Source organism: Lynx canadensis, chromosome F1 (genome assembly GCF_007474595.2).
Source record: "Lynx canadensis isolate LIC74 chromosome F1, mLynCan4.pri.v2, whole genome shotgun sequence".
Lineage (NCBI taxonomy): Eukaryota > Metazoa > Chordata > Mammalia > Carnivora > Felidae > Lynx > Lynx canadensis.
The window spans coordinates 68,790,262-68,816,432 of NC_044319.2; the positions used below are offsets into that span (position 1 = coordinate 68,790,262).

At 49.6% G+C, this 26,171-nt stretch overlaps 1 protein-coding gene across 1 annotated transcript in view; it reads right to left on the reverse strand.

Annotated features, from left to right (window-relative positions):
- Positions 1 to 26,171, reverse strand: part of INTS3 (integrator complex subunit 3) — a 38,226-nt gene that overhangs the window by 8,465 nt on the left and 3,590 nt on the right. Inside the window, exons 2-18 of the mRNA XM_030302417.2 lie at positions 20,647 to 20,730; positions 19,180 to 19,263; positions 13,945 to 14,058; positions 13,666 to 13,750; positions 11,374 to 11,440; positions 8,885 to 9,029; positions 7,868 to 7,997; positions 6,497 to 6,594; positions 4,808 to 4,999; positions 3,780 to 3,867; positions 3,220 to 3,299; positions 2,746 to 2,837; positions 2,311 to 2,417; positions 1,505 to 1,624; positions 1,095 to 1,224; positions 385 to 439; positions 30 to 133 (exon numbers count right to left, since the gene is read on the reverse strand). Of these exons, the coding sequence (XP_030158277.1) occupies positions 30 to 133; positions 385 to 439; positions 1,095 to 1,224; positions 1,505 to 1,624; positions 2,311 to 2,417; positions 2,746 to 2,837; positions 3,220 to 3,299; positions 3,780 to 3,867; positions 4,808 to 4,999; positions 6,497 to 6,594; positions 7,868 to 7,997; positions 8,885 to 9,029; positions 11,374 to 11,440; positions 13,666 to 13,750; positions 13,945 to 14,058; positions 19,180 to 19,263; positions 20,647 to 20,730 (1,775 nt within the window). The remainder of the gene's footprint in view (positions 1 to 29; positions 134 to 384; positions 440 to 1,094; positions 1,225 to 1,504; positions 1,625 to 2,310; positions 2,418 to 2,745; positions 2,838 to 3,219; positions 3,300 to 3,779; positions 3,868 to 4,807; positions 5,000 to 6,496; positions 6,595 to 7,867; positions 7,998 to 8,884; positions 9,030 to 11,373; positions 11,441 to 13,665; positions 13,751 to 13,944; positions 14,059 to 19,179; positions 19,264 to 20,646; positions 20,731 to 26,171) is intronic.

Sequence of the window (26,171 nt, forward strand, 5' to 3'; positions counted from 1 at the left end):
GTGGAGGGGTCAGGAGAGAGATGCCTTACTCCTCAGTGATCTCCTCAGGCAACACCTCCCCTCGGAAGTGGGCTTTGAAGAGTTCCTGCAGGCAGGAAGCAAGGACGGACAGCTGCTCCGAGTCAAAGTCTTCCTGGGTGGGGACAGAGGGGGAAGATTCTCACCGCCTGACCCAAGCCTTACTGCCCCACCACCCAGAGCCACTGCACTCATCTGCTGCTACCTCCAGGACCAACAGGCCCTTGCCCACCAGAGGGGACCCGTGTGGGAGACGGGAAGGAAAGAGTCAGATGCTTGGGTGGGGAGTTCTACTCTGGGCGGGCTGGGCTGCTTCCTCCTTGGCCGGGGGGGTGGGGGTGGGGGTGGGGGGTCGGTTCTCCTCACCTCCAGAACCTGGTCCACGATTTCCTGCATGACCTCACACTGGGCCTCGGTGTCACTGCAGTGCGGGATGGAGAGGAAATCGCAGGGACATACATGACAGCAGAGGGCAGGACACACACCCAGCAAAGCACGCTCACGCACAGACAAAACAAAGGAGGCCTGTGTGAATCCAGGCTTGGGTGGGGGCAGGCTTTAGGGCAAAATTTGCTGCTGTCCAGCCAGAGGCCCTAAGAGAAGGGAAATGCCCACCATCCTGCTTTGGTGCTCAGAGGCTCTTGTCCCTGGAACCTGTGGAGCTGGGGTGCCTGGGGTGCTCAGTTGGTTAAGGATCCAACTTCGACTCAGGTCATGATCTCACAGTTTGTGGGTTCGAGCCCCGTGTCGGGCTCTGTGCTGACCGCTCGGAGCCTGGAGCCTGCTTCGGATTCTGTCTCCCTCTCCCTCTGCCCCTCCCCCACTTGCTCGCTCTCTCTCTCTCTCTCTCTCTCTCTCTCTCAAAAATAAACAAACATTAAAAAAATTAAAAAAAACAAAAACAAAACCATGGAGCGAGAAACAGGTGCTGGGGAACGAGGAACCTCACAACCTAACAGCAGAAGGCACACCCCGGAGCTCCCACTGCCCCCACCCCACGCCCGGGCACCCCACTCAGTACCAGGGGGGAGGCTGGGGCTCGGCCTCCCGAGCCTGAGGACAGGACCTGCACCCACCTCCCCTTCTGGAGCTGGAGCACTTTGTCCCTTAAGGACTCATCCAGTTGGTCAAGATACGGGGTGATATCCACTGGCTCCTCCACGACAGTCTCCTTGATAGGATGGAAGCGGAACTCCCTCTTCTTTCCTGGAGGGAGGAATTCACGAAAGCAGCCATTTGCCCAGACACCAGCCACAGGGACAGCCCCACACGCCGGGTGCGCAGGGGGCCCGCATCGTCGCTCCCTGCATGTGGGCACACCCAGGCTCCGGAGCAAACAAGGGCAGGGCTCCGTGCCCTGGAGTCCCGTCTAGTAACCCTGCTAACACAACTAACTTGGGGGCCAAGCCCACAGAGGCCAGGCCGCTCCTGCCACCTGGTCCCCTCGGGGCCGACACCACCCAAGCCGCTTCGCTGTTGCACGCACCTCTGCTGCTGAGGTCCTCCTCGTCGTCACTGAAGGCTGCCTCCGCGTTGTCGTAGCAACCCTCATCCTTGTCTGACATGTGGTTGTCCATTTCCACGGAAACCGGCTCCTCAAGTTTGACTTGGGAGGAAAGAAACAAGGCATCCTGTGACCTAACGTGGCTGACACCCTGGAAAGGGGAGGCTGGGGAGCAGGTGGGCTTACAGGGAGTTCATGACCTGAGGGCATGACAAACCCTGGAAGGACACCCTCGTGTCCCCACGACCTTCCACGATGTGCAGGGGTTTCTGCCAGGAGCAAGAATGGCAAGGGAAGAGACTGCTGTGCTTAGCTCGTGTCGGCAAACAGGTGAGACCAGGGACAGTCCCGAGGGCTCTTTGCTTCAAAACCGAGTTGAGAAGCTCTGCTTGGCTTCAGCCTCACCCCCAAACACAAAAGGGTGTGTGCGTGTGTAACTGGGAGCAAGACCTGAGACCCAACACGACCCCTCGCCTCAGGGGCCGGGGCGCAGAGAGAGGGGAGGCAGACACACATCCCACCAAAGCCTTCCCTGTGGAGGGGGAGGGGAGGCTATTTAGTAAGAGAAGAAACAGGCGCTGAGGAGCAAGAGAGGTCAGCAAGAGTCAGGGAGGATGAGACAGATGGAGAGCCAGAGAAGACAACACATAAACACATCAAAAGAGAAAGTGGGGAAGGAGAACCTGAACCGGACAGTCACAGAGGTGGAGACCCGCACTGGGGAGACACCCTAGACGGCTGAGAGCCCTGGGCGTCTCTAACAGGTGACGGAAGGGAGGGTTCCATACCTTCCACAGGAGGGCTGGGTGAGCTGCAGAACTCAGGGAACTTCTCCCTCAGCATTGCCCGCAGCTCCTTATCCAACTTGGGGTTGTCGAACAGGGGAGCCAGATGCCTGGTGGGGGGGGGGGTGGGGGACACGAATGAAGGTCCACATTGCAGCTCCTCACTTCTAATGCGGCGTGCACTTAGAGAGAGAGGTCTACGACCAACCAGTAAAGCTGGGCCATACTCAGAGCCTTGGGATATGATGGGAAGACAGAAATTTCTCTAAGAGTCAAGAGGACATATTCCTAGCAGTCTGAGGCGGAGCCGGTACGCTCTATAACAGTCAAGAGAAAAGGCTCAGCAGCGGTCTGACACTTTCTGAATGTGCCTGGCTTAGGGACACAAGAGAAAACAACCCTTCCTCCCACCTGCCTATGGGCACATGAAGTTCTTACGCCAAGACCCGTTTCTCCACAATGTGGTTGAGGGAGGAGAAGACACCCTGTCGCACGTGGCCCTCCAAAGGTGGATAGAAGTTGGGAATGATCTGGAAGGGAAGGGAGGGGAGAATGAGCACATGACTTGCCATCCAGAGTGTTCTGCTGAACCAGATCTAAAAAGCTGCTTCAGTTTTGATCAGAAGACACTGGGGAGTATGACTACAGAAAGGTCTGGAATGGTCCTGACCATTCCAAGCTGCTACAATGGTTAATTCTTACTAGACCTGGCCTCAGAGAGACCAGATTCTACCTTAAGTCATCATCCTTGAAGTCGAGAAAGCCCATGGAGACATGGAAAGATCCCCCAGGAGATGGCGGGAATAGGGAAGGGGAGTGTTCACTGACTTGGGGACAGGACCTATGATTACAGCTGCTCCCACAATGAAGGGCACTAGGAACACCTATAAGGTGAAGGGGACACACACTTACACGGCACATGAAGTCCAGGAGTGTGGCAGTAATGGCTGGGTGTGGCTTCATGGAGTGGTGCATGACCAGGATGGCTGGTTCTGGAGAAGGGAGAATTAAAGGGTCCCCACTTCAGGTAGTCTGTCCCCAGTTCCATGAAACAAGGCATCAAAATATAGGAATAGTTCCAGAGAGCTGTATCCCTACCCCCTATTCCCATTGAGCAGACCCAAAAGCAGACAACCCCAAACAGCTCCTAGCCCTCATCTCCCTTGTCCAGCATCCGGCTTAGAAGAGGGAGGTGGTGGGAGAGGAAAAGCAGGGTGCGGCACAGCCCTCTGCCTAGGCCACTCCACCGGAGCCCCAAGCATAAGGCTCTTGGGCAAAAGAGAGGGAGTGAGTGCTTGGCCTCACAAAAGCAATCTTCCTTCTACATCAAGGGCGCACTGGTGAGGAACAATCGAACTGCTCCCAGATAAGCTGTCTCCCCCAACGCTGCCCTGAGGTTTATGACCACCGTCACCGAGACTAGGCAGTGGCCTGGGAGATGGGGGTGGTGTTGCCTGCTCCCAGTCACATACCTATGTTCATAATGCTATCCTTGTCTGGGCTAAAGAACAGCCAGTCGTAAAACAAAGCCAGCTTGGCATTGGAGGCAGCGACATTTGACTGGAAGAGAGAGGGGAGAAAGAAGGGCTGGTTTCATCAAACAGCTCCCTTTCCTGCACAAGCGCAAGGCAGCCTCCAGGGTTCACATGGCTGTGCATCTAAGAAATAAATTCAGTTCCTAGTGAGACAGACAGAAGCCTCCAGGGGTGAGGGGCACCCAAGTCTGCATACGAATGAGACTGGCCATGGTCTCACCGACCAAGGGGCCAGGGATTGGCCTGGGTTCCCGTTCGTTTGTCCAGAAGAACACATCCCTGCTCCTAGAAAAGGAGAACGGGGCCTAGCTGACACAGCACTCAGACCAGGGCCTAGGCTGCCCCTCTTGGGCTCCTGGGGCACATTCCCGGCTGAAGGACCCCTAGGAACAGCCTGTGATTGTGTCTGAATCAGCACATTCCGAGGACCCAGTCAACAGGGGGAGGAGAACTCTGTTGGAAGAGGTCAGAAGGTAGAAGCCAGAGAGCAGACAGTTTGGAGCTTCCCTACCTAAGGAACAGATAGGAACATGCTGAGAAAGAAATGGCTCCCCTGGTTTGCACAAGTATCCAAAGCTGATGCCAAAAGCCTAGGAAGTGAGGGTCTGAGACAAGCCCTGAATCTGAGGAAGGAGCCATTCAGAGGAGTAACCATATATGGTTCTTGGAGCTAAAAGTAAAGATAGGGAGGCCTCAGAAATCTGGGCTTGGGGACCAGCAGTAAAGACAGAGAACCTATCCAACCACAAACCCAGATGGGAAATACTGAGTGTAGTCAATTTCCAGAGGGACAAACCTAAGCAGGACAAAGGCTGACACTCAGTGGGAAGAAAGTGAAGGAAGGGGTACTGCTGGGTTAGGGTCAGGAGGCCAAGAGTCAGGAAGAAGCAAGGAAATATGGGAGACTCAAGGGACGAGGACCCTTCACCACCCAAGAGCCTCCACCCTACAGCCCAGCCCCTCACCGTGCACGTTGTCAGGAGCCAGCCGATGATGGCCCATCGGGGCAAGATATCTGAACTCAGCACTTCGTTAGAAGGGTGGACAACCCCACAGATGTAGCGAATGAGGTCACAGCGCAGAGACTGACTGTCTGGGGTTGACAGGTACTGGCGCTGGAACCAATCCTGGTAGCGCTTCTGCTGCCCAAACCGCACCTGGAGGAAGGGGGCGCTGGAGGAACTTGGAAGGAAGGGCGGGGTCTCGGGCGGAGGAACGGGAGGACCACTCAACACTAGGCGTGACCTACACTTCCATCTTGTGCTTCAACTCATTCACTAACTCACATTTTCTTCTCAGGAGAGACCTTCCTTCCCAAAGGAAGACTTGCTGATTTAAATCTTCCTTGACTGAAAAAAGTTGCCAAGAACCTTCCTCACTCACGTCTTGTGCCAGGGTTGCCTTCGTTCCTGCCACCAACCTAATGTCCCAATTGCCCCCAACTGTGACTGCAGCTGGATTTTGGTTCCTTCCTCCTGTTCCAGTCACTGAGGCTCCAGTTGTAAGCACTTTTCTTATCTTTTCTTATTTTCGCAAGCCCCTTGTGGCCAGCAAGGAATGTTCCTCGAGAACAAGGACTGAGCCTGACAGAAAGCTGACCAAAAGCTTTCTGATGTCGAGTGACTAAAGGGTCACTATCCCAGGTACACAGACTCTCCAAAGCTTCTCGCAGCAATTCCTTCCCCCAATCAGACTCTAACGTGGTTACAAATAGCAACACTGAGTAAGAGCAGAGATCTGGTTTTCCTCTTCTATTCCCCAAATTCAACCAAAACAGAGAGCAGAAAGGCTAAAAAGAAAGATATGTCTAGACCAACGCTGTCCAATAGAATTTTCTGCAATGACACAACTGAGGTACGGAATCTTTTATTTTACCTAGCTTTAACTAATTCACTTATTAAATTATTTTTGGCATTTATTTTTAGTAATCCCTACACTCAACGTGGGGCTTGAATTCAAGACCCTACCATGAGATCAAGAGTCACATGCTCTACCAACTAAGCCAGCCAGGTGGCCCCAGCTTTAACTAATTTAAACTGCAACCCGAAGGTGGCTACTACATGGGATTGCACTGATCTGCGCGGTTCTCCTGGATGACTCAGGAAACCAAAAGTAGACTAGGCCAGAAGGCTCCCCAACTCCAGACTGGCTGTAGAGGAGCTGTTGCCTGGAAACTCTGTTAAACAAACACAGATTCCTCAATCAGGTTATGTGGGAGACTGGGATCCTGGGACACGTATATTTAACATGCTGCTCACCCAATCCTGCTAGAACTCAGCCATGTTTGGAAACCACCGGGCCAAAGCTCTTCCTGAGAATTCACATTTGGCCATAGGAATGGTGGGTTTTCCAGAATGAACACCTCTCTAGACGCTTTTACTCACATTTCACATTTGTGAATTACATAATTTGTGTATAATTTTTGGTTTAGCGATGGTTTTAGATAGACTGAAAGCGTCACAAGAGCTCCAACTATACCTCCTTTACTGAACACTGTATCCCCAGCTCATGGCACCTGCCCAACGCCAGGTAGATCGGGTACCCACTTGGCCACCACTCTGCCAGCCAGCACTCAACGGTAATGCATCTGCAGGCTGGAGGAAGAAGCCCAGCTAACCTGCAGCTTCTGCTCCTGCTGCAAAAGATTAGCTTACCCGGGAGGTCATGAAGAGGAGCTTAGTCTCCATATCTGGGGTTAGACGACATGCCAGGAATTTTCGGGACGTTCTGGACTGAAGAAGCTGCAGGATACCTGGACCAAGTATGTAAGGGAAGAGAAAAGAGAGAAGCCTGAGGACCTTCCAGAAGGAGTAGAAGGCAGGTGGGGAACCTGGGCCAGGTACTTATGGCCAGTGGTCTTGCTCATGGGGAAACTCTAAGACCAGACCAAGAGAGGTCAAGCACAGATACAAGTGGGGGCTCTAATCAGCATCTGAATGTTCTGCTCCAACCAACCACCATCCCCAGGACCCAGATATATTACTTCTTTTCTGTTCCTGGCCGTTCAGAGCCCCCTACTCACAATATCCAGTTGGCAACATGTGGGAAAGTTAGGGGAAAACATGGGAAACCCTAGCCTCTCTTTCTGCTCCTTATGGTCCCATCCCTGGGTCCTGGGATTAATGTGGTTGTGGTATAGGCACGGGCTCTGGAGTCAGACAGACCTGGATCCAAATCCTGCCTCTGACACTCACTAGCTGTGGCCTTGGGTAAATTACTTAATCTCCTTGAACCTCATTTTCTTTATCTGTAAATATGGAAAGTAAAATATCCATCTTACAGGGTTGTCCTGAGGATTAAATGAATCAACACACGTGTCTAGCACACACGTAAGCACTCAAAACAACTCAACACGTGTTCAATATAAGAGCAATACAATATAAAGGAGGACCAGGACCTTCCCCTCCTTTCCTGACTCTCCAGGGCTCAGACAACTGTTTCCATGTGCACATGCGTGCGTGTTGGAGGTGGGGAGGGACCCTGAAAAGGGGAAACAGCTTTCAAAAGGACTTTGTCAGGGAGAGGCACACAAGACTCCCTCTCATGAACAGAATTTTGGCTAGGCTGGATCCTTGGAATTCAGAGGCAAGACTGATCCCAGGGAGAAGCACTCTCTTACGGGGCTAATCCCAGCCCCTCTGCTGACTCAGTCTCACGAGCTGACCTCTGACTCCCCTGCTGGACCCAGTGAGCCTGGAAACTGGCCATCAGCTCACCTCCCAAGCCAAAGAGCTGGAGGGGGAGGGGGAGGAGGAGGAGGAGGATCACGGCTCTGCCTCAGTTTTTCTTGGGACCAATGGCAGCAGCAGTCTGCCAGGCAGGGGCTGTCTGGGAACCCTAAGAATTGCTCTGGACCCCTGCCACCCCCACATCCAGCTGGACTTGGCAAAACCTGCCCTGTCCCAAGCTCCCTATTTCTGGCTGCCAAAGCCTCTCCTACCCTCCAGCCTCTGCCCTCTTGATTCACTCAGCACATACTCCGAACTCCCACCTCTCAAGGGCAGGATGCCCTGGCCCTTCCTTACCTGTGAACTGAGGACTTAAGGCCTGAGGGTTATGGATAATATCTTTCCAAAGCAGTTCAAATTCTGGTATCCTGGCAACATTCTGAAGTAGTCGTACGAGGTCCCGGCCAATCATCAAACATTCCATGAACTTGATGAGGGGAGGGGGGACAGGAGAGAGAATGAAAACACGGATAATTTACCTGCTGCAGGGAGGACCAAGGAGCAGCTCGTTCTAGGGAAGGAAGGAAAGAGGGCCGAAGGGACCAGAGGATTTCTTCTGGCACCAAAGGACTGGCTCCCAGCTGCTTGGGGGAGAGAGCTGGAAGCCGGGGATGGACATAAGGAGGATAGGTTACTGGTAACTACTAAAGCCCTGTTGACTTTCACATGAATCTACTCCTCTCTCCTCCCAGGATGGTTTTGACCCAGATCGAGAGACTACAATTCCAAAAGGACAGGACAGGCAAGCTAAGCCCCAAACACCTTTCCCCAAACTCCCCTTGTCCAACAGAACAATCTATGGTAATGGAAATGATCTCCATCTCTGTGCTGTCCAAAAGGGCTAATGAGCACTTGAAATGTGTGTAGATAATCAACTAAGGAACTCAACTTTAAAGTTAATTTTGATTAACTTTAAGTTGCCACATATGGGGAGTGGCTACTGCATTAGAGACCAGAGCTCTGGGACCTCTCTTGGGAGATCTCGGAGTGGACAGTTCATAATCCCACTTGACCACGGCCATCACCCAGGTGTGGGGGGGTTGCATAATAATGGGCAGCCGGGGTCTGTGGTATACAACAGTGTCCATGAAGAGGGCCTGGAAATCCCTCCTCCAGGGACAGCAGTTCCTGCAGCCAGAGCTGCTCCACGCAGATTCCCACCTTCTCCCTTGCTCTGTTTCGGAATGATGGAAAAACACCAGGCCTTGACCCATCCCCATCTCCCCAAAATGACATCTCTAGCCTAGGTCGGCTCACAAAACTTACACAGGTGTCCCATCCTAGGGTTCACCTGCCCACAGTCTTAGCCCTCACCCGTTCGCGAAGCAGCGACATGCAAAAGTCCACCTCCTTCTGCCGCAGGGCCTGGAGCTGGGCAGTTCCGTGGTGGTCGACGATGAGGCGGAGGTACGTGTAAACGGCCATGGCGATGAGGATGCTGCTCTTCAACACCCATTCCCTGCAGAAGGGGGGTGGGGGGTGGGGGAGGGAACACCTGGCATCTGTGCTCTGTCCAGACTCGTTCCTCCTCCCAGTTCACGCCCACACTGGTTCTGGGGCCTCGGAAATGTCCAACGATTGACACTGGGAGGAGGATCTTTGATTTCTTGACTACTTGCTCGTGACCATCTTGGACTACCAACTGGCTCAGGCAGGGACGACCTCCTACCACTCTACCAGGCGCCCAATGGGGATAAGCGCTGACTGAAAGCAATCTCTCTCACAGAACTATTGAGCTTCCAATCAAATACTTGCTCACCGATGCACTCGTTCAAACATTTACTGAGCACCTGTCATGTGTGTGCCGAGCACCACGCGAGGTACTGGGGACAGAGCTTCTATCCAGCCCAGAGAATGGGGAAAGAGGTTCTAGAGGTGTCCCAAAGCCAGCAGTTCTTACAGAGTGGAATGAGGACCTCCAGAAGCTAAGACACCTTGAGAACGCTGGCGGCTTTAGGGTGCACTGTGTCAGCCCTGCCACTGTGCCTGCCATGAGCGGCCCTCCATGCCATACAGGGTTCCCTGGCTCTCTGGCCACTGCTCCCACTCCCAATGAGGTACCTGCCCTAAATCATAATCTGAAAAGAAGAACATGATTTTGGATGGCAAAGCCTATTTCCTCAGGAGTTTTTAAATTTCCCTGGGGGAAGGGGGTAATGTGCTCCCTGCTGCTTTCAAAAGGGTAGAAAGGCAGTGGGGAGAGGACAAAAACTCCAATGCTGTCTCAAAGTGCCAAAACTGGGAGCTATCTCCCTCAAGCAAGTACTTATAAGGCCTTTGGCACCCCTGCTGGAAGCCAGGGAACCAGAGAAACAAGTTTAATTAAGCCAACCAGGCAACATCCTGATTCCGGAAAAGTGCTCAAGACACCTAATTAAAAGACTCTGGTCTTTTCCTTTCAGAGAGTGAACGCAGAATCCAAGGACAATGGGGAGGCCCTCCCCCATGTGCTACCTGTTAATTCCATGGCCCTAGAAACACTTGGGGAGGAGGGAGAAGGGGAGATGTGGAAGAAGACTTTGTTTTGTTTTGTTTCTGAGACAGCAAGTGAGCCAGCGCGCATGTGAGTGGGGGAGGGGCAGAGGGAGGAGAGAATCCCAAGCAGGCTCTGCGCTCTCAGCACAGAGCCTGACACTGGGCTCGATCTCAGGACCGTGAGATCATGACTGAGCTGAAATCAAGAGTTGGACACTTGAAACCGACTGGGCCACCCAGGCATCCCAAGAAGATGGTTTTAAACATCTAGGGACTCACTTGCACCAAAAGATTTGAGTTTTTGTGGGGTAGGAGCAAAGGTAGGGCAGTTATGTGACACCTGTACACGGAGACCACTCCCAACTGCCCAAATGAGGAAAATGCAGCTTTACAGTACCAGAACAGAAACAAAATGAGAACGATCATTTAGGAAGACTGTCAGCAAAGGTGATGAATGTAACTGAGTCCTGGGATGGGTAATAAAGAGAAAAAGAAAGTGAGACCACTGGACTCAGGACACCAGACAGGCACAGACACCCTGCAAGAAAGTGCTAGGATCTCCCGGGCTGTGCAGCGGCACCAATGGAAGTGCCTGAGCCGGAGCCGCAGCGGAGAGCCCAGCCCAGGGCACTAGGTGGCGCTGCACGGCACCTGACCCAGCTCTCCGCTGGGGCAGTGCCCAGAACAAGTGTGAATAAGGGAGGAAGTCTGTTCTTCTGAACCACAGGAAATATGGACATTTGACTACTGTGGTGGCCTCACACAAAACAGACTCAGAAGTCAAGCAACAGAAGACCAAGAGGAGGCCTTGCCCCCAACAAGTTCAAATACGGAACAGCCCTTATAAAATTTCTGGTCCTTTGATGGGAAAAAGAAAGAACTGGCCAGAAGCCCAGCGTGTCCCCCTTACGTCCTCTACCACCGCAGCCCCCCAGCCCTGTGTGCAAACTTGAGCAGAATTCCTGGGCCCGTTACCTCCTCACTCCCATCTCAAGACAGCAGGGGTTGTTGGGTGGAGAGCCTCAGAAGGGAGAAAAGGGGTACCTGCCAGGCCCGAGTGGTTGGCTGGCCCCACTCTGCTGAGCTCATTCTCCCATGTCTCCCCCCAAAGATAAACATTCCAAGGAGGTCTGGATCAAAAATAAACCCTTATCAGATGAAGCTAGTTTTTCCTGGGCTCTGAGATGTTTTGGCAAAGACCTCTTCCCCACCCCTTAATCCCCTGGGCCATACCATACCCTTGATTCCTCCACTTGCCCTCCCTCCCCCTCTCTAACCCTAGGTGTTCTCAGGCCGCCCACACCTGTACCCATCATGGCAGACTCTACCTCTGCTCTGTCAGGATATCCAGGACACTCTCTGCCAACCAGATATTTTTTGCAGTAACATCTCCACCTGATTTCAAAGGGGGAGAAAACAACGAGAATGGCTTTCATTAGCAAGTCCACTAATCCAACACAGTTCTTCACCCATCCTGTTTCTCCATCCCTAACTGCTATCCCATCATGGAGGTTCTGAGTGTTGGAACACCTGCTTTCTGTTCAGTCATGCTTTGAAGTTTCCCCTTTGCTTCCACAGAGAAAGGAAAGGAAGGTTCTAGAATTTTCCAGAAACCAGAGCTGCTACTTTTCTATAACCTGGGGGTTGGAGTGGGACTACTCTGACCCTGGAAAGGGAATGTCTAGGACAGAGACATGAAGAGCCCCTGGTTGGAAGAAAGGGTGACTTCTCAAACAGGGCCTGAGATACAGGCAGCCAGTGACAGTGGCCATCCAGCATCAGGGTGTCCCAAACCAAGTCAGGCACATCACAGGCCAAGGGTTTCTTGTTTCAGGCACAAGACAGGCCACGGTCTTCTGTGCTTGCTATGGAACTTTCTGGGGCAAAATTACATGTGGCAATGCCAGACCAAAGTCCGAGGATGAGAAGCGGAGACTTAGGAAGACCAAACCAGGAAAGGAAACACCAGGAGGTAAAGGAGCCAGCACACCATCATGCTTGCTCCTTCCTAATTTAAAAAGTCAGTGTTGGGCTGCCTGCGGGGGGCTCAGTCAGTTGAGCATCCGACTTTGGCTCGGGTCGTGATCTCATGACTCATGGGTTCAAACCCTGCGTCAGGTTCTGTGCTGACAGCTTGGAGCCTGGAGCCTGTTTTGGATTCTGTCTCCCTCTCTCTCTGCTCCTCCTCTATTTGTGCGCATGTGTGTGCGCTCTCTCTCGAAATAAGTAAATAAACTTTTAAAAAAATTTACAGAAAATTTGCAAGAAAAGTACTTTTTTTCTTGAACTATTTAGAAGTAAGTTACAGACATAATTTTCCATACTTTAAATTTTTTTTTTTTGTAATTAAGTACAATTCACATACTGTAAAATTCACCCATTTAAAAGTATATAAGGAGGGGCGCCTGGGTGGCTCAGTCGGTTGAGTGTCCGACTTCAGCTCAGGTCACGATCTCACGGTCCGTGAGTTCGAGCCCCGCGTCGGGCTCTGGGCTGATGGCCCAGAGCCTGGAGGCTGCTTCCGATTCTGTGTCTCCCTCTCTCTCTGCTCCTCCCCCGTTCATGCTCTGTCTCTCTCTGTCTCAAACATAAATAAACATTAAAAAAAAAAAATTAAAAAAAAAAAAAGTATACAAGGGGTGCCTGGGTGGCTCAGTCAGTTGAGTGTCTGACTTCAGCTCGGGTCGTGATCTCTCAGTTTGTGGGTTCGAGTCCTGCGTCAGGCTCTGTGCTGAGAGCTCAGAGCCTGGAGCCTGCTTCAGATTCTGTGTCTCTCTCTGTCTCTGCCCTTCCCTGGCTCATGCTCTCTCTCTGGACCCTCCCTTGCTTGTGCTCTGTCTCTCTCAAAAATAAACATTAAAAAAAAAGAAAAAAAAAGTCAGTGTCCACATAGTCACATATCACACAGGGTAAGGTTTATGCACATCAAAACAGGAGCACCAGGGTTACAGACAATCTTAAAGAGGAAGCGAGGAACCAATGGGAATGAGGAGATAGCAAAGCAGGGTCATTCTGAAACAAACACATGTGATTTGGGGAGAAGAGGCAGCATGGACAGGCCTCTTGGATATTCAGTGACTCGGACTGATGTCACTGATGCCAATGAGATAATAAAACCTAAATGTCAGGGTCTCTCCAGTGACATAGTTCTTTCCTCAAACTGGTCCCATCAGATGTCATAAATATTTGGAAGCAAGAGTTTGGAATGTAGAGGTGGAGCCAAGGAAGATACCTGGGTTTCTGAACGCATACAATGTCACGGGAACAAATCATTTGCCCTCCCCTCTCTTCCCATTCCTTCCAGATCCTTCCTGATCCAACATGCCATGAAACCCCAGAGTAAGGACTGGCCAAATCAGGCCAACTATTCTACATCATGCCCTGAGTTTGGCAGGAAGGAAAACAAGGCAAGGCAAGACGTATTGCTTCAAGAGACCCCCCCCGCCCTGTGATTTTTCCATTGCTTTCTGCATCATTGTGTGGCCGGAAGAGGCCTGTCTCAGGAGAAAACAGTCCAGGCAACCCAGGAACTGAAACCCCAAGGCCCTTCACTGTCCTCCACAGCCTGCACCTAGCCTCTGGGCTCCTCTCTCTGCTTTCCACCCTTGCCATCAACTCACCAGCAATCTGCTTCATGAACGTCATGCACACACCGTCAGCTCCCAGAACCGCACTCTTCACTAGTTCCCGCACCAACCACACCAACTAAAAGGGAGAGGAGAAGACGGATGAAGAGAAGGGCCTGCAAATTTGAGGAAAGGGTGAATCCAACCACGTTACAGTTTAGGTGTACGAAGGCAGGGCATGTTATCCCTGATTCCTCTGTCCCTTCTCTTTAAGAGGGGATCCAAACTCTAGCATGTCTTTGAGCTGGATCTCTCTTTCCTTCCCGGCCTTACCTGAGTACGGCAGGTATCCTGCAGCTTCAGGTACTTCTCCATAAGTATCTGGTTGATCTTGTTCAGGACAATATTCATGCCGTCGCGACTCACCAGAGCCAAGTCCCGGTAACACTGTGAGAAGCAAGGTCGTGAGCAGCCGGTAGGCTGAGGACAGGCTCCCCCCGCCACCTTAAATACCACTCATGGGATTCAAGTGGCCCCTGTGGATGCTGCCCTTCCACAGGGCTCCTCCACCCCAACCCCACCCTGGCCCTGTCACACACGGTGGGAAAAGGAATGCAACTACTCTCCGAGAAGGCAGAAAAGCCTCCTAGGAAAGGCTCCTTGACCCCCCATGTCTCTTCTTAGAAACTGTCACCCTGTTTCATGCCACAAGCTGAGCAAAACCAGGTGGAGGCCGTCTGCTTTTCATCTGCCAGTGAAAGGTCACTGCAGGATGGGTTTGGTTGAACAGACCAGAAAGGACCTCAGAGAGGTTTTTAGACCTGTATTGACTCAGCCAGATGAAGCAAAGGGCTAGGAGCATTAGGGTAAAGGATCCAGGGACCAAGGCCCCAGAAAGAAAGGGCAGGACCAAACTGAACTTCTTTAATTAAACATCATTCTTCTTTTCTCTGGACTGCCCTTTGCTCTGCCAAGACTGAAAAAGGAGGGGTCCTTAGGTGCACCCAGCCCTGGGAGAGGTGAGGCAGAGTACGCCAATCTTTGAATGCTCCTGCTCCCCTTCCTGAGAGCGTTCTCACCTCTCTCTAGAGAGAGCAGACTCCCAGAGGAAGGCCTCAGGAGGCCTCACTACCCACTGAGCTCCAGGCTGTCAGGGTCTCAGCACAAAGGGCACCTTGGAAACATACCTCCTACCTCGGAAAGCCAGTGGCATCAACAACGATAGCAAATATGCTAAGCTAACATGCACTGACACTGCGCTCCATATTACACATATGGTTGCATTTGAATCCCGTAACAACCCTCTGAAATAGGTGCTACCAGCTCTGTTCTTACAGATGAAGAAAGAAACAGGTACAAGGGAGTAAAGTAACTTGCCCCAGGTCACTGAAGAGACAGAAGAAGAGCCAGAATCCAAGTCCAGGCAGTCCCGTTCTAGATTCCATGCTTGTCACACCTCTCTGCCAGTGCTAGAAATAGCTGCGAGAAGAGGCTACTGGGGAGGGAGGTGAGGACCTAAGGTGGCTGTGAGACAACCACATCCCTAAGCTCTTTCACCCTCAGTGTCCGGAAGGGAAGTGCTCCTCCTGCGCTCCGGCCTTGATATAGGAGGGACTCCTGAGCCCTTAGCTACTGTTACTTCCTCCGGCCTCTACGGCCCGTAAGTCAAACGACTGATCTGATAAAAACACCAACGCTTCAAGATCCCTCCTGTGCCACAACTTTTCATACCCTTTTCATTCCCAAAGGAGAATTTAATTATCCTCTGACTCCATCTGAGATCAAAAAGTACAAGCAAAAGGGAGGGCGCCTGGGTGGCTCAGCCGGTTAAGCGTCCGACTCTTGATTTTGGTTCAGGTCATGAGCTCATGGTTCTTGGGATGGAGCCCCATTTTGGGCTCTGCATCTCCCTCAGTCTCTGCCCCTGCCCCGTGCACATGCGTGTGCATGCGCGTGCGTACTCTCTCTCAAAAATAAACGCTAACAGTAAAAAAACAAGAAGTACAAGCAAGCAAGGGAATAATTAATTAATGGATAAGGGAACCCAGTGAGCTACTGTCAATGTGGTGGTTGGTAAACGGTGCTTCTGCCCTGGAGCCTCCCTGCCCTGGAGGTGTGACTTACAGGCTGGGCACAGAGGAGGAGGGAGACAAAGGCGAGGAAGATCCATGTCAGGACAGACAGAGACCAGAGTCACCAGAGAGGAGCCCTGTCTGTTCCATAAAGAGCAGAAGCGCAGAAGAGACCCGGGACAGGGAAGGAGGACAAGTTTCTCAGGAGACACAGGGACAGATGAAGACAGAAGATCCTGTCTGCCTGATCCCGTGTGCCATGTGGGGCCTTACCAACCACACCGTTGCTAACACATGCAGCTGAGCACCAGGGCACCCCTTCCGGATGCTGTCAGTTGCCTCACCAACCCCTGTGCCAGTTTTCTGACTGGCTTGGAAGAGAAGTAGATGGGGAAAAAAAACCCAAAACAAAACTCATTGGGGACCAGAGAAGAGAAGCAGAGAGTCTCAGAAGAAAGGAAAGGTGACAGGATGGCATGGAGGCAGCACTTGTGCCCCAGACCCTCCAGGCTGGGCCCAGGCAGCCTCCAACCCACCTTCTTAACCGTGAACTACCAAGGCCTGGGTCCTTGACTCTGAGGAAGAGAAACTGCCACACCCTCCCCTATCACCTTCACCTCCTAACTGCTAGTGCCTGCCTACTCAGCCTCCTACACCCCCCAACCCCTGAGCCAGGCCTGCTCCCAGCTGTTCCGTTCAGACATCAAATAGGAAACAGACACACTCAAAAACTATAAACATAAGGGCTGCCGAGAGGGCAGATGAAAGCTAAGGTACAACTGGAACAAAACCCACCCCATACATACTCCACTCTGCACCCGAAGCCAGCCTGCTCTGTCCTTAACCGAGAGTTCTTGTCTACCTGCTCAGTCCGCCCTTGCTGCGCCCACTAAGAAGTCCCAGAGGGCTGGCCCTGACGTCTGCACCAGCCTGCCACCTGCCAGCAATGACTGAGGCTCTTCATTCAGCTCCTGCTTTCCCAGAGCAGATTTCTAATGTGCTCAAGACTCAGTGTCTACTACCAACCTCTCCACCACCCCTGCCTCCGATCTCTCGGCCTGTGAAGATCCAGGAGCCAAATCTCCACCCTATCCTGAGGTTTCTGGTCCAGAGACAGAATTAACCGCAAGCAAACCCTTAGAAAACACACCCCTTCTTTTACGCTGATGCCTAAAACAATGCATCAGAGTCCGTCCTCACCAGTAACTCCGACTTGAAACTTCCTCAGGACAGAAGGATTTCACAAGATAATCACCCTTTTAGGGAAGAGGACCAAAGCACCTCAGAGACATGCCTCACATTCTTCCCATACTCTGACCTGGTTCAAGGTCTCTCAATGAGTCACTACCTGCTAGCTCCTCATTTCCCTAAAACCATGTCTTCTGACCCCCCTGATTCCACCTACTCTGTCTGAAGAGCCTTGACCCAGTGGCCTGTCAGCCTAGGATGTTCCAAAGAGGGGATTTACTTGGAAACGGCTAGCATGTGAACACCATCCTGGTGCAGCTGTCAAACAGCTTGAGACCCAAGGCAGGAAGGATCTGGGCCACCCTCATGAGGCTGTCCCAGGGCAGAAAGAAGACAAAGTGCTCTAGCCCTTTGCCATGTCTAGACAGCCAAATTCATGACATAATGAGCATTTATGATGCAGAGGCCTATGGCCTTTCACTGTCAGGCTAGGCAAAGAGCTGAAAATACCACGCACATCCTGCCCCCTTCACTGAGGTTTACTCATTTACCCTAGCTGATTCCAATTCCACCTGAAACCAACAAAAAAACCCAGCAGACTGGACAAATTTGCACTGAGGTGACTGCACAAGACTTTAACTGTATTTATAAAAGCCCACATAAGAGAAAACAAAACCTTAACCCCAACCGCTTCACCCCCATCTCTGCCAACAATTTCTTTAAAATAGAGCAGCTAGACCGGGTCACGTTACTGTTTATAACCACTAAATTGGAGACATTCATTTGTCTTCAAGGGTCTTGATGATAAATCCAGTATGAAAATGAAATGCCAATTTAATTCAACAAGGTTCCAGCTCAGAAGTGGCCTGGGACGCCAAGGACCTGTGAGTACACACTATTCTTCCACGTTACGCACACCCTGGATGTGACTCCAGGTGGCATCGGTGGAGTACGAACACATCAGGCTGCCATGCTCACGTCTTTCCCCTGAGGTTAATTCAAGCCGCTACGCCAGAGGGCTGTGGGCACCCTGTCCTTGTCCCTGATGAGGATATTCTTTGGTACTCCTTGAACAAATGACAATGTCTTTGACCTCTAATTACCTTATAGGTAACCTGGGAGTGGCTTGGAAAGAAGGGACAGAGCCACCAACCTCATATGGCTTTTGAGAAGATTAAATGAGATCCTGTCTGGATAGAGCCCAACAGAGCGCCGGGCACAGAGCATGTGTTTCCCCATGTTCAAGGAAAGGCCAGTAAGAATACTGAGTGTCCCCACTCCAAGCTCCTCTTCTCTTAGTATCATAGAGTCACTGCTAGACACCAGACATATCCTTCTAAACCACGGTCCCAAGACTCAAAGGACACAGAACTGCTGCAAAGGGGAATTCTGTAGAGGCAAAAGACAGAATTTTGTCGCTTTTTTAATAAAAAAAAAAAAAAATTGTTTTTAACATTTATTCACTTTTCAGAGTGAGAGAGACAGAGCGCGAGCAAGGGAGGGGCAGAGAGAGAGGGAGACACAGAATCCGAAGCACGCTCCAGGCTCCGAGCTGTCAGCACAAAACCTGACACGGGGCTTGAACCCACGGACTGTGAGATCATGACCTGAGCCGAAGTCAGACGCCCAACCAACCGAGCCACCCAGGCGCCCCTCGCTACTTTTTTAAATGAAAGAATGGAATCCGAAGAGATCACCCTGCCTAATCCCTGACCCCAAAGAAGGATCCCACTTAATCCATTTCACATAAAGGAGACTCTTCTGTCTGTGAAGACCCCAGACTAGTTTTCACACAGTACTCGTAAGGAAGTCTGGCCCCAGTGGGCTCCAGGGTTCTCTTGGCCACTACGCTATTGTTGCACCAATCGTCAGCATCAAGCTGTTAGATCCTACTGATGGCAGTGTTAAGCCTGCTTTCTGTTCACTTTCCACTGACAGACCCTGCAAAGTACTGGGTAAAAACTCTCAATGGACCTGACTGCACTTGCTCGCTTCTCTTCTCTGGACTAAGTCCCGACTCTCATAACCTTGACCATCACTCTACAACATACAACTCTTCAAATGCTTTTCCATTGTCACAAATGCCTTTTCTTGCCCTTTAGCTTGAAAATCAAGACATAGAGAAAGGACAGGAGTCAGAGAATGACTAATTCACTGAGAGTAAAACAGGAGCTGTACGCATATCTGGAGAACAAGGTGATCCAGCTCTGGCCAACAGGACTGGCACTATGTCAGCTAACCATAAGTTCCACCATATCCCCAGATTCTACCTGAGGAGCGTCTGTGAGTTCAGAGCAGGGAGTCTTACCTTCTGAGCTTGGGCAGGTTCGGTGAGGACAAGGGTGAAGAGGCCCAGGCAGATTTCCTCATGCTGGGGGGGGCCTTTGCACACCTGGAACATGAGGAAGGAAAGTAACTAGTTGTCACTCACAGGAGAAAAGTTCTTGAATACAGTTTCTCCCAGAAAACTTGGATAATCTGCAAAGGAGAATCATCAACTCTTCTACCTAATGATTTCCTTCTCCTAAAAGTGATAAAGCATGTGTTTCAGGAGAGAGGTGGAAGAAAAGGACAGACCCTTATTGCGTTCTCCAAGGCTTAATACAGGCCAGCATTTAAAATGGGAAAAAGGGGCACCTGGCTGGCTCAGTCAATGGAGTATACAGCTCTTGATCTTGGAATTGTGGGTTCAAGCTCCACAGTGGGTGCAGAGATTACTTAAAAATAAAATCTTTCAGGGGCGCCTGGGTGGCTCAGTCAGTTGAGCGTCCAACTTGGGCTCGGGTCATGGTCTCGTGGTCTGTGAGTTCGAGCCCTGCGTCGGGCTCTGTGCTGACACCTCGGAGCCTGGAGCCTGCTTCAGATTCTGCGTCTCCCTCTCTCTCTGCCCCTCTCCCACTCATGTTCTGTCTCTGTCTCAAAAATAAATATAACCATTAAAAAAAATTAAAATAGATAAATAAAAAATAAAATAAAATTTTTCAGGGTGCCTGGGTGGCTCCGTTGGCTGAGCATCCAGTTTCAGCTTAGGTCATGATTTCACGGTTCATAAGTTTGAGCCCCACGTCAGGCTCTGTGCTGACCGCTCAAAGTCTGGAGCCTGCTTTGAATCCTATGTCTCCTTCTCTCTTTGCCCCTCCCCTGCTCACATTTTGTCTCTCTCTCTCTCTCAAAAATAAACAAACATTAAAATTTTTTTTTTAATAAAGTAAAATAAAAATTTTCAAAAAATAATAAATAAAATGGAAAAAAAAAATCCTACTGTACCACCTTTACCAGACCTTAACAGCCTTCAGTAGGAAAGGAGGAAGCTGCAAAGTCATTCATGGAGTAATAGGCCTTGGGCAGGTCACTGAACCTCTGGTATTTTTAAGGAGAAGCCATAACAAAAATATTTTGCTATAAATAAGAAGGAAATACTAAGCATTCACTATGTGCCAGGAATTACTCTAAGACCTTTACATGTACTATTTAAAATCCTTTCAACCTCACAGATTAGGAAATGTAAAGGATCAAATATGAGAGAATAATTTGCAAAGACAAAAAAGTCACTACAGAACTAGGAGTTATTTTTAAAAGCTATTTAAAGACACCTAAGTTCCAAGAGACAGCTTCCCACAGTAAGACAGAGAAGAGAGAGGAGCTGGGAAGCCTGGTTCAGGGAGCTGAGACATTCAGTTCTGTCCCTCATGCCCAGCCACAAAGTGCTTTATCTTCTGGATCATGTCTCACAGCTCCCGGAGCAATGGAAGTGGGGCGGGGGGCATATACTTACGTGGGCGTTGAGGGCATCGTTGGCCTCCCTCTCTGAGACACCAGCAGTCATCGATGTCACAATGCTCATACATCTTTCTAACCTCTGCGAAGGGGTGAGAAAAAGTTCAGAGTGTGTCATACCACCACCTGCAAAGTATTTCTGGCCCCAAAAAGTTTTCAAGAAACTTAAACCTCATCATACCCCTAGCTCTAACTACCAGTTTACAAGTAAAGTCACATGGGGGTATAATCAGCAAACCAGAGTGTGGAAACCATGACCGGCAATCTGGTTCTTTAACATAGAAACTGCAAGGAAAAAAAAGCAGGGAGGGAGAAACCCATGTACTAAAAGAGATTTAAGACCATAGCCCATGGAAAGGCACCTGGCTGGCTCAGTCAGCTCAGCATGCGACTCTTGATTCTCAGGGTCATGAGTTCAAGCTCCACCTTGGGTATAGAGCTTACTTAAAAAACAGGGGCGCCTGGGTGGCTCAGTCAGTTGAGCACCCAACTTCAACTCAGGTCATAATCTTGCAGTTCGTGGGTTCAAGCCCTGCATCGGGTTCTGTGCTGACACCAGGGAGCCTGCTGGGATCTTCTGTCTCCCTCTCCCTCTGCCCCTCTCCTGCTTTCTTTCTCTCTCAAAAATAAATATTAAGAAAAAATTATAGGGATGCCTGAGTGGCTCAGTCAGTGGAGGGTCCGACTCTTGATTTCAGCTTAGGTATTGATCTTGCAGTCTTAAGATGGGGCCCCACATCAGGCTCCACACAGAGCATGGAGCCTGCTTGAGATCTTTCTCCCTCCCTCCCTCCCTCTCTCTCTCCCTCCCTCCCTCCCTCTGCCCCTCTCCCCTGCTTACACTCCCGCTCTCTTAAAAAAAAAAAAAACCTAGCCCATTGAATAAAATAAGAATCCACTGATATTCACATAACAACTAGACGAAAAGGGAAAGCTCTTTGACAGTGGAATGCTAGCTGATAAATGCATTAGGAATGACTGAGTCAGGCAAATATCATCAAGGGGTGCTAAAACCAGAGGTGAAATTATGCAAGACACTATTTACTTGGGTTCAAAAATACTTAATTACAAAGGGAAAAGAGTAACTACAGGAAATTCTAGAGGATATACCACCTTAACAAAGTGATCAAAGTCAACATCCCCAGTAAGGAGACAAACTGACGACACCACATGCCTCAACACGGTGCACTGAAAAGGCTAGAACAGCACTTGTACAGTTTTCTGTCCCAAAACGCATTATCTCAATCTAATCATGAAGAAATTTCAGACAACCCAATTTGAGAGATATTCTACAAAATAACTGATCTGTCAAAAGCATTTAAGGTCGTAAAAGACAAAGACAGACTAAGAATCTGCCTCAGATTAAAGAATTAAAGACAGAGTGCACCTAAATGCCACTTGTGGTCCTGGACTGCTATAATGGACATTGTTGGGACAACTGGGAATACCGCAGTATGTTCTATGACAGTAACATATCTATGCTAAATATTCTGATCTTGACAACAGAGCAGTGGTTATGTAGCTGAAGATCTTTGTTCTTAGGAAATACACAATGAAGTGTTTAAACCCTGAGTGGTGTCCTGGCTGCAACTTACCGTCAAAAGGTTAAACAGTAATATGTATACAGACAAATGTGAATAATCGTTGAATAATTTGGATGAAAAGTATATGGGAATTCTATGTATTATAACATTTCTCTAAGCTTTAAATTTTAAAATAAGAAAACTTAAAAAATTAAAGAAATGGGCACCTGAGTGGTTCAGTTGGTTAAGTGACCAACTCTTGATTTCAGCTCAGGTCAAGCTCACAGTTCATGGGTTTGAGTCCCACGTCAGGCTCTGCGCTGACAGTGTGGAGCCTGCTTGGGATTCTCTCTCTCTCTCTCTCTCTCTCTCTCTCTCTGCCCCTCCCCTACTCATGCTGTCTCTGTTTCTCTCAAAATAAATAAACTTAAAAAATTTAAAATAAATACCCTTAAAAATTAAAATAATTTAAAAAATAAAGCGTATCAATCAAATGCAACATGTGGTCCTTGTCTGAGTACTGACTTGAACATACCAATTATAAAAAGGAGTTATGAGACAACCAATTTGAACAATTAATATTTTATTGTTAAAAAAATTACTATTAATATTTTTAGGTATGACACTGAGGCTATACTTTAAAAAGAAAAAAAAAACCCAAAACCTTCCCTCACAGACATACATATGAAGTATCTACAGATGAAATTATTTATCTTGGATTTGTGTCAAAATAATCCAGAGATTGGGGGGAGATAAAACAAGATTACCAGGGACTGATAAGTATGGAAGCAGTGATGGCTCCAGGGGAATTCTACTGTTCTACTTTTTAATGTTTGAAATGTCCCCCCAAAAAGTTAAAAAAAAATTATTTTTACTATTATTACTTTTAATCTTTTTAACATTTATTTAATTTTGAGAGAGAGACAGACGACCATGAGCCGGAGAGAGGCAGAGAGACAGAGGGAGACACAGAATCCAAAGCAGGCTCCAGGCTCTGAGCGGTCAGCACAGAGCTTGATGTGGGGCTCAGACTCACGGACCACGAGATCATGACCTGAGCCGAAGTCGGACATTTAACCGACTGAGCCACCCAGGCGCCTCAAAACAAATTTTAAAAAATGAGTGTGAGGAAAGAAAAGGACTAATGGAGAAAAGGCCAAGCTCATGCCTGAGGCTCTGGTCAAACAAAGGTGGGGACAGCTGCATCAAAGTCCACCCAAGAGCTACTCTAGTTTCAAAGGCCAACTCTAACATGGCACGCGCTCAACATTCTAAGACCTTAGTCACTACTTCCTGTTCTGAAGAAGCATTTAATACTAAATACTGAGAAGATATTGATAAACGTATCTCATATTAAATCAGTGAGCCTCTCGATTATCACCACCTAACTTACTTCCTGAGTCTTTTAAAACTGTATCTTGGGGCACCTGGGTGGCTCAGTCGGTTAAGCGTCCGACTTCAGCTCTGGTCATGATCTCAGGGTTCATGAGTTTGAGCCCCGCATCCAGCCCTGTGCTGACAGCTCAGAGCCTGGATCCTGCTTCAGATTCTGTCTTTGGCTCTCTCTGCCCCTCCCCTACACATGCCGTGTCGTCTCTCTCAAATTTAAATAAACATTTAAAAAATAAAAAAAAAAAATTGAAAAAAAACCCTTTATCTCGAGGACTAACCCAAAAACTATTTAAGGAAAACCAATTCCCAATGATGGTGATGCTGGCAAAATGGACAAGGGCGGGCAATTTACTTCCCCTGATCCTAGAAGTCATTACAAAGTGTCTTGCTGACAAGGGGCTGCGCGGCAAGCACTGTGAGGAACCATGAATAAGGACAACGGAAAGGGGTGTAGGAATGAAAGGTAATCATGTGTCTCCCTTGACCACCATCCTAAGTTTGCCTACACGCATCCCTGACTAAGAGCACACAGGTTGCACAGAGAACTGTGTTAAGGCAAGGAGCTCCCACAGCCACAACACTTCAACCTAAATCAGGCCTAAAGTCCTTCATATTTGAGGGTATGACAACTTCACTGCCCATCAGGTCTGACTAGCCTCCAAATTAGGTCAGATCAGCAGGCTCAGCCTTAGCAGACAGCACCCGTGTACTTGTGAAAAGGAGCCGTGAGATCACATGAAAACTGAGCTGTGAGATCCATTATTTCTCAGTCCAGCTCCCGCATGATAAGGAGAAGGAAGGAGAAACAGGTGGATTTTCCCTTTTTAAATTATATCCCTCTGTAAGACAGTTACCAATGGCTGGAGAATCCGTTCCGCCAGCTGCTAAACCCTGCTTACCCAGCCCAGGTGAACGAGCAGCACAGCACCCTAAGGTTCCAGATATTACTTCCTACTCAAAGGAAGAAGATTCTGCTGAATCATCAGCGATGCAAGAGAAGTCAAACAGCAGCTAACGAACGGGTAAACTAACAAGCACGGTATAGAAGAACCCCCTCACTACCCGCCTGCCTTAAGCCAATCTTGGGTGAGTTCCTTAGCCTCTGTAAACCCTGGTTTTTGATCTGAAAAATAGAAAAAGCCCTGTATCACAAGGTTGTTCTGAGGATCACACAAGACAAGCATGCAGCCTCAGTTAAATTATCATCTGTTCCATTTGTGAAAAAGCTCAGCAACTACACAACCCCATCTCTGAAGACCAGACCATGCCCTCATCTCCTGCTACTTCTTCTAATGGCACGTCTTTAAAGATTCCTGAAAACTGAGCCCTCCTACTACAGGACACGGATAAGTCCCTAACAAGGCTGTACAGGTTCCTCTCCTAACCACTCTCTGTAAACTTGTGCCTTCCAGTAAAGGGTAGGGGAGGTGGGAGGAGGCCTGACTGATGGGCCCAGCACCAAGACCCTCATGCAAAGCTGGATACACAGCCCTAGGGGCTGGCTATGTTTCTGGCTATGATGTAACCACAGAGACCTTGGACAGAACCAGGTTTCTCTAAGCCCCTCCTTAATGTTCTAAGCTCCACTCAGAGGCTTGAGTCAGTCCTATGGGTCACTGCCCAGTCAAAAACAAAAGTGGCCTCTTGGAACACGGAGGCCCAGTTAAGGATGTAGAAGTGGGAGAGTCCAGAATTTGGATGCATGGATAAAAGCAATGAGGAAAGAAATGCGGGCCCCAGTCCTTTCCAGGCACAGAAATATAAAAGATCCTGCTCTTCCCAGACTACAGAAATTACTTTTTGCAACAGAGATGGGAGAATGAACTACAAATCATTGGGAGTGACAGAAGGACCACACCCCCTCAGAGAGGGCCACAGAAGTCAAATGCCTACTGCCAAGTAGCAATACCCTGTCCTCTACAATCCCCCAGAGGCCCCTGGTAAAGACAGAATCATACATGCAGTTTCCAACAATTGCTGGCAGAGTGGCTCTGTTCAGAGTAAGCCCTCCGTGACAGCACCTCAGACTGCTGAGTAAGTAGTTACCATCTCTAGGAGCATCTGAAATGATTTTTCTAGTACTAAGACAACCTGACCATGTTCCTCATGACAGCAGCAATAGATGGAGTGGGGGCAGAGTGGGGGGAGGCCTTCCAAGCTGCCAGTACACCTGAAGCTTGAGACTGGAGTCAGAGAGATCCCTCTAACCTCCCAGTTTCCCTTCCCTCAGAAAGGTGAACATATAGTCTGGTCAAAACGTATATATTAAATACTGCTCTCTTGGGGCGCCTGGGTGGCTCAGTCGGTTGAGCATCTGACTTCAGCTCAGGTCACCATCTCGCAGCCCGCCAGTTCGAGCCCCGCGTCGGGCTCTGAGCTGATGGCTCAGAGCCTGGAGCCTGCTTCCGATTCTGTGTCTCCCTCTCTCTCTACCCCTCCCCCGTTCATGCTCTGTCTCTCTCTGTCTCAAAAATAAATAAAAGTTAAAAATAAATAAATAAATAAATACATACATACATACTGCTCTCTTACGGGAAGTCTGTGGCCCTGAAAGACGAGATTCCACTACCCTTAGGAAAAGAAGATATGGTCCAACCTACCAAATCCC